Source organism: Manihot esculenta, chromosome 1 (genome assembly GCF_001659605.2).
Source record: "Manihot esculenta cultivar AM560-2 chromosome 1, M.esculenta_v8, whole genome shotgun sequence".
NCBI lineage: Eukaryota > Viridiplantae > Streptophyta > Magnoliopsida > Malpighiales > Euphorbiaceae > Manihot > Manihot esculenta.
The window spans coordinates 8,954,882-8,962,146 of record NC_035161.2 but is presented as its reverse complement, the minus strand read 5'-3'; the positions used below and the strand labels follow the sequence as shown (position 1 = coordinate 8,962,146).

The window sequence follows — 7,265 nt, the reverse complement described above, 5'->3', positions numbered from 1 at the left end:
GATAGTCTTAACTCACTTGCCTCGAAATACCATCCAACAAAATTCATTGTCATAAGAGGTAGATTCAATATGGGGAAAAAGGAAAGGAAGAGTAGGATCCGATAAGGGCAGCAGGCCATGTGCTATCATCTTGCTTTTATTCATACCTTTACATGCAAAACCTATTACCCTTTTGTTTTTCCCTTTCCTTTCTTCCCCACGTTTCCTCCATCTCAACCTTTTATGAAAATGGAAATGTGCATTAATTTCTTAATTCACCATCTGATTGTTAAATGTTCAGAAAATGCAATCCGACATTCTAAAAATGAAATTATTGCATAGCCTGAATAAAAATTAAAGGAGTAAGTTTGTGAAACAGTATGATCTAAATTGATTCGAATAATTTTTGAACTCACTCTTTACTTAATTTAATATGATTAATTTAAAATGGTTAATTTTAAAAAAATATGAATTTAATTATTGTTTTTAGAAAGACATGACTCGTCAGCTCATTGTCATGAAGAGTCCACCCGTCGGTGGAAAATGGACGTATCCCTAATTCTTTTCAATGGCTCTCTTTTTCATCTCTCTCTTCTCTCGGCCTTTGCAATTCATCTCCCCTCTCTCTCTATCTGGCTCGACTATAAATCTGCCAACCCTGCGCCACTAGTTTCCTCCCTCGCCTTTTCCCTACCGCTTCAGCCTTGAAGATACAAAAGAAATATTATATTAAACTAGTTACAGCTTCTTTGATTTCTTTATTTAGTGGCATTCCATGTGCATTGGAATCACACACTTGTATTTTATTACTCTTTCATTCATTCATTAATTGCACTTCCTCTCATTCCCTCCCTGTATATAAAACCTCACATCTTGTTCCTTCAGTATCCCGCTTTTTCTCTTTTTCTCCTCTTCTTCTTCTTATTTTTTATTATATTCTTCTCCTCAGTTTCACCAAAGTTCTGATACTATCAGCTGCTACAATGGGTGAAGAAGCTAAACAGGTAAGGCTTAACTTTTGCCTGCATTTTTTGTGTTTTAACTTCGTGTAATATTGTACGTGTTTCTTTTAGTTCATTTCTGTTAATTTTATGATCCGCAGGCAGAGCCCAAGCCAGAGGAGAAAGTTGAAGAGAAAAAAGAAGAGAAGCCTGCTGAGGAAGAGAAGAAGGAAGAGCCAAAACCACCTGCTCCCTTCGTTTTGTTCGTGGACCTGCATTGTGTGGGGTGTGCGAAGAAGATTGAAAAGTCTATCATGAAGATTAGAGGCGTGGAGGGAGTTGTGATAGATATGGCTCAAAACCAGGTTACTATAAAAGGAATAATTGAACCTCAAGCTGTTTGCAACAGAATCATGAAGAAAACCAAGAGAAGAGCTAAAGTTTTGTCTCCATTGCCTGAAGCTGAGGGTGAACCAATGCCCCAAGTTGTCACCTCACAGGTCTCAACCTACCACTTTCTTTAATCAATTAACTATTTATTTTCTTAAATATGATTAGCATTAATATGTATTGTATATTAAAGGTATTGATCCTTCTGTGAATGATCTACAGGTCAGTGAATCAACAACTGTAGAGCTAAACGTAAACATGCACTGTGAGGCCTGTGCTGAGCAACTGAAGAGAAAGATACTCAAAATGAGAGGTAATAAAGGGCTTATTTCTTGTTATCTCTTTATTATTAATAATTAGTTGTATTCCAATGGGAAATAAGTAGAAAAAGTTAGATATGGAATATACACTTGAGTATGGAAAATAACCAACTCAACAAGTTGAGTGTGACTGACCAACTGCAAGAAAGGTGACATCAGAATCCAATATTCCTGGGTACCTGGTGCCTGCCCAGATGTTGCCACACCAGCTAAGTTGGGCCCTACTTTTCATGTACTTAGGTAGAATATTTGATTGGTGCAATAGTCGTATACGACTAGAACTATTACATTTAATAGTTGATTATGTTGAAACTTACATAGAGCTTATTATAATTACTGATCATAATGAAATAATTATGCTCGTCTTCTAAAATTTTCGTGGATACATAGACAGGCCTATGCTATATGGAGCGATCAACAGATTTATAACTTGTAAATGGGAACTGAAAAAGGCCTCTATGTTTATGAAAAAGAAAAAGGAAAATTGCACAAAGCTTGAAATGGCCTTCATCTCCCATGTCATGTGTTGTGCTGAAGTAAAGTTTACTAATGTAGAATTAACAATTCAATAATGGATTGCTTATTTATGTTAAATGTCATACATAGATGAAGCAATAGATACTCGTAGTTAAGGTGGATTTTTTTTCTTTCTATTTGATAATGAAAAGGTTTTTGCTATGTATTGCAGGAGTGCAAACAGCTACAACGGAGTTAAGCACAGGGAAGGTAATAGTGACAGGGACGATGAATGCAGAGAAGCTGGTGGATTATGTTTATAGACGCACCAAAAAGCAAGCGAAGATAGTGCCACAGCCAGAGCCTGAACCAGAAAAGAAAGAAGAGAAAAAAGAAGAAGAGAAACCAGCAGCAGAAGAACCTAAACCAGAAGAAGCAAAACCAGAAGAGAAAAAAGAAGAAAACTCAGAGAAGAAAGAAGAGGATCAAAAAGCAACAGAAGAAGAACCCAAGAAACAAGAAGCTGGTGAAAACCCTGAGAAAAATGAGAACAAAGAAGAGGCCAAGAAGGAAGAAGGAGGAGATCAGAATATTGAAGTTATAAGCAGCATTGATGATGAAGGTATGAAGAGAATGATGTACTATTACCAGCCACTTTACGTGATTGAGCGAATCCCACCTCCTCAGCTCTTCAGTGATGAGAATCCCAATGCATGTTCTATTTCATGATTGATCATGTAATAATTTATCAACCAAATTCTCTCTCTATGTATGTATAATATATAATCTATCGTAGATAGTTGCAGTCACTTAAATTAATTCCACTTGCGATGAGCGAGGATTTTGGAGGAGCTCCATCAGTGGAAGGTGTCAAATGAGTATGGGCAAATGGGAATTGTTTTAGAGATCTGATTCTACACCCATCAAGTAATTAATATATCATTCTGTATTTTGTCATATATTTAATGAAGCATGCAATACAAACTTTGTCATGTTTTCTATTAATTTATCCTGTCCTTATCAAAAAAAATATTACATTAATTTCTATTAATTTATCCTGTCCTTATAAAAAAATATTACATTAATTTATCTCTTCTCTTGAATTTATGTACTTTATAATATTACATTATTTAGTTATATTTTGAAATCTAAAAAATAAAGTTTACACTCTAAGTCTGAATTTAGATGAAGGGGAAGATGTTCCTCCCTTTTATTCCTCTCCTCTTTTATCTAAGCTTCTCTGCTACAGTGCTATCTGTCTCTGTCACTCAGATCCGTACGTACGGATATGTCAGATCCCTCTCCACACCATGTGACCATTTAATTTCTCCGACGCGCATGCGGAGAGGATTGCGAAGTGATTGGACCCTGCTATTTTTCTTTACGTCATATCACCGAACTGGATTACCTCCTACTGGACCTGAACTCGCGGTTGATCCGATTCATCTCGTACGTTTGGAGTCAAGTATTGAGATGTTGAATGGTCAATCTAAGGAGGTTCATGAATTTCAGGTCAGCATATTTCTCTTGGATTCAGTCTTATTGAAGATAGATGAGATCCGGTGATCATCATTTAGTATGAGATATGAGATTAGTCCATCTAACTAATGTTTTTTTTTTGAATTTTAATTTAAAATTGTCATTTTTGTAGTTTTTATAAACAACTTAATGCTAAAGTTTTAATTTTAATAATTAGGGAAATTTACCATATGAAGAGTAGCCGGCTGTCATTTGCTTTGTGGGGAATCACTATGATGGGGTAATATATTAATTCTAAATTTATTTTTTAAAATAACTAAATAATAATTTTAAACTTACACTTAAAATAATTGAAGGGACAGCATGCTGGCGTTGGAGATGGAAATATATATGAAAAATTATTTAACATATTCTCTCTCTCTCTATATATATATTTGTATAATATATAAAATAATTAAAATTTACTAATAAAAAATTATGCTAATTAGAAAGTAACCAAACATGATGGTGGACGTCACATGTGAAAAAGAAGAGGATAAAAATTGAAAGGTTGAGATTCCCTGGAGAAATTAGAGGTGTGGGTTTCACATGGTGAGGGCCCTACTGTAATGAGATCTGACTCATCTCATCTGGTACATAGAATCAACATCAACCAATGAAATATGGGACCCAGAGAACGTGGCGGAGGGTGGTGATAGTGCCAAACCCCATCACACCTGTCCTCATGTCTTTTTGTCTTTATAAACGAAAATAGCCACATCCTCTCGTGGCCCAGTTCCCTGCTTTTCTTACGTAGCCTGTGGAAGATTGATTTGATGGAAGTCCGGTGGAATCTACAGAAAATTGGATAATTTTTCTTCTTCAAATTATTAATAAATATATATTTTTATATTTTAAACTTACATATTACTTTCATATAATATAAAACTAAAAAATCATTTACCATATCTATTATATTGTAATGCAATATATAATATAATCAAAATTCTTATGGAAATCTAATAGAAATTTTATGCATTATTGCAATATATCAATATCCTTAAAAAATGAGGATGGCTCATGCCCTGCCCAGTGCCTAGACTACTACAAGCTCATATGTTGGCTTAGCCAAACTGGGTTTATGGATTATGGCCTTAAATTAAGTTTTGTGGTCTTAGGTTTTCCACAGTTCCAATCATCTTTCTCAGAGGCAGTAGGCAACAGCAACAAACAAAGCTATGCTTCATCCATAAGGCAAAAACAAAAAACTCCCACATGTCACATGCCACATGGGAGCCAAATGCACTTCATCTCAAAAGCAGACACAATCACTTTTTCAAACCATTATACGCAGCTTAGCTGACGCATCTTCACACTCATCCAACTCACACCTCAAACCCTAATTCCTAATCAAAGCATATTGATTACAAGTTAACTTGTATAAACTAGCAGAAGCCGCCATGAAAAGAAAAGCACCATCGACGACTAATGGATAGAGAAAAGGAAAAGCAAAGTAAAGTGAAAAGGAGGCTCTTTAATTGTATTGGAATTGGATAATATGGCCTTCTTTTCAAGAATATCCAGGATCAGCCTAAGGCATATAAATATATAAAGGGCCTTTAACGTCCTATATATATCTGAAGTTTGCGTAAAACGGCACGGCATCCAATATATACTTTGATTCTCTTGTGGATGATAACTTGGGCCTAGCAAATAGCAATAGCAAAGCAACCTTATATCTATCAATGGCTAATATGCAAATTGTTCCGGCTTCCAAGAATGTGCAGGCACAGTACGTGGAGATGATGGTCCCTCTGTATTCCTATGGCTGTGAGAGGAAAGTGAAGAAGACCCTTTCCCATCTCAAAGGTACTTTATCAAATTTTCTAAATATTTTTGATTTTACAGCTCATGTTTTGTGGATAAAACATTAGTATATCAGCTATTACAGTAATTCATTAAATGAAAATCTGCTAATTTAATTACTGAGATTTTTTACAAATACAAATAAGAAAAACATATTAATGTTAATATGATAGTGGATCTTACCTTATTTTTTTGCACATAAATTTGGATTTTTTTATTTTGATTTTCTGCACATATCAGATTCTCTCATTAAATGAAATAGTATCTAAATTTAACAACTAAATCGAACCCCGACTGTGTAAAGAAATTTATCCAAATAATCAAAATATATCTATTTTAATCTGTCCACGCTTGGGATTTCATGCACGCACGAATCCATGTTTGCACTCGAATTAGTAATTGCCCCGAGATTGCGTAGCGACTGTCAATTATGGGTAGCAATTGCATTTTAATCTTAATTTTACTATTATATTCTAAATTCAAAAGAACCTGTGGGACCCACAGCTTGAGTATGGGCCGAAAAAACATGCATCCATATGTGTTTGGTTCATTGAATCAGAGAAATACGGCAGCCTCCTACAGTCCAGCAATATTAAAATCGAAAAAATTTACTAAATTAAATTAATTTTTATATTTATTTAGTTTTTTATTTAGTTTTTTATTTATTTTTATTTGATTTAATTTTTAATTTTAAAAATTTTAATTATTTCGATTTGATTCAATTTTGATAAAAAAATTAAAAAAATTAAATCGAACCGATTAAAAATAATAATATATTATTTTCAATAATATTAAAAAATTAGATCATATTAAAATGAAAATATTTTAATTAAATTTTAAAATACTAAAATTAAAATGTAAAAATTAAAAAATTTATTAAACAATGAACCGAATCGAATTGAATTAAATCGATTCGATTCGATTCGATTCAGTTTCTAATCAAATTTGATTCGGTTTAATTTTTATAAATATTAAAATTTTAATTTTTAGTTTATTCCGTTCGATTTGATTTTGAACCGATGAAATGCTAACATCGTACCCAACAATCTAGTCATCATTTTATTCCACTTTCACTTTCTTTTCTTGGAAAATCACCACCTAGAATTTGCAAATTCATCTTAATGATATGAATTTTTGCGACGGCAGGAATTTATTCAGTAAACGTAGATTACAATCAGCAGAAGGTGACAGTGTGGGAAATATGCAACAAGAATGATGTATTAGCGACCATGAAAAGCAAGAGAAAAGAAGCTCGTTTTTGGAATCCAGAGGATGCCATTGCTGATGATCAAATGCAAGAATCATCACAGCCACCACTCAATAAGCCATCTTTAGCCCTAATGAAGGCTCGCTCTCTAAGCTTGAAGGCTTTGAGAAAGGTCTTCACTAGATCATTTTCCTTGTAATTAATTAATTATCTTATATCTAATTAAAAGAAATTATAATTTGTAAGTAAATAAACTCATTGTTCAATCAATTCGGCTAAAGTAGTGTTGTGGTTGTTTCCATTTTCTTCGTCTTCTTCTTCTATTCGTTGGGCAGAATGAAGTTGGAAAGTGTCATGTCTTTATGGCTCTATTCTTTGAATTTGCATGCATGATTCATGCTTATCTCGTAAGTCAGCCATGTTAGGTTATGAAAGTCGTGGCCTGTCGACGATTTCTGTTCTTTCAATCTTAAATATTTATTTTATAACCAAATGAGTATGAGATGTAAGAATTTGCCGCGTATTTAAAACAGAATGTGAAACAGCAAAACAGCCAACCCCATCGATACTCAACACAGAAAGATGCTGACTTTAAATCCACTCCAAGTCCAGTCCACATTCAGTTGCTCCAATCATTTCATGCCACGC

The 7,265-nt window shown here is 33.9% G+C and overlaps 2 protein-coding genes across 2 annotated transcripts; both read left to right on the top strand.

Annotated features, from left to right (window-relative positions):
* Window positions 1–621: 621 nt before the first annotated feature.
* Window positions 622–3,091, top strand: LOC110620094 (heavy metal-associated isoprenylated plant protein 9). The gene is made up of 4 exons (XM_021763678.2): window positions 622–983; window positions 1,082–1,420; window positions 1,533–1,623; window positions 2,319–3,091. Exons 1-4 carry the CDS (start codon window positions 963–965, stop codon window positions 2,813–2,815), a joined length of 948 nt encoding a protein of 315 aa, XP_021619370.1. The 5' UTR covers window positions 622–962; the 3' UTR covers window positions 2,816–3,091.
* A 1,698-nt stretch (window positions 3,092–4,789) lies between these two features.
* Window positions 4,790–6,922, top strand: LOC110623017 (heavy metal-associated isoprenylated plant protein 28). Its single transcript, XM_021767831.2, has 2 exons — window positions 4,790–5,413; window positions 6,557–6,922. The coding sequence occupies exons 1-2, from the start codon at window positions 5,290–5,292 to the stop codon at window positions 6,814–6,816; spliced, it is 384 nt and encodes a 127-aa protein (XP_021623523.1). The 5' UTR covers window positions 4,790–5,289; the 3' UTR covers window positions 6,817–6,922.
* Window positions 6,923–7,265: the final 343 nt, after the last annotated feature.

What these genes read in the sequence shown, in the direction of transcription:
- LOC110620094 (XM_021763678.2), top strand. Translation starts at nt 963, where the DNA reads ATGGGTGAAGAAGCTAAACAG. An exon ending in TGGGTGAAGAAGCTAAACAG is followed by an intron (nt 984 to 1,081) that starts GTAAGGCTTAAC and finishes TATGATCCGCAG; the next exon opens with GCAGAGCCCAAGCCAGAGGA. An exon ending in AAAGATACTCAAAATGAGAG is followed by an intron (nt 1,624 to 2,318) that starts GTAATAAAGGGC and finishes TATGTATTGCAG; the next exon opens with GAGTGCAAACAGCTACAACG.
- LOC110623017 (XM_021767831.2), top strand. Translation starts at nt 5,290, where the DNA reads ATGGCTAATATGCAAATTGTTCCGGCTTCCAAGAATGTGCAGGCACAG. An exon ending in GACCCTTTCCCATCTCAAAG is followed by an intron (nt 5,414 to 6,556) that starts GTACTTTATCAA and finishes TTGCGACGGCAG; the next exon opens with GAATTTATTCAGTAAACGTA.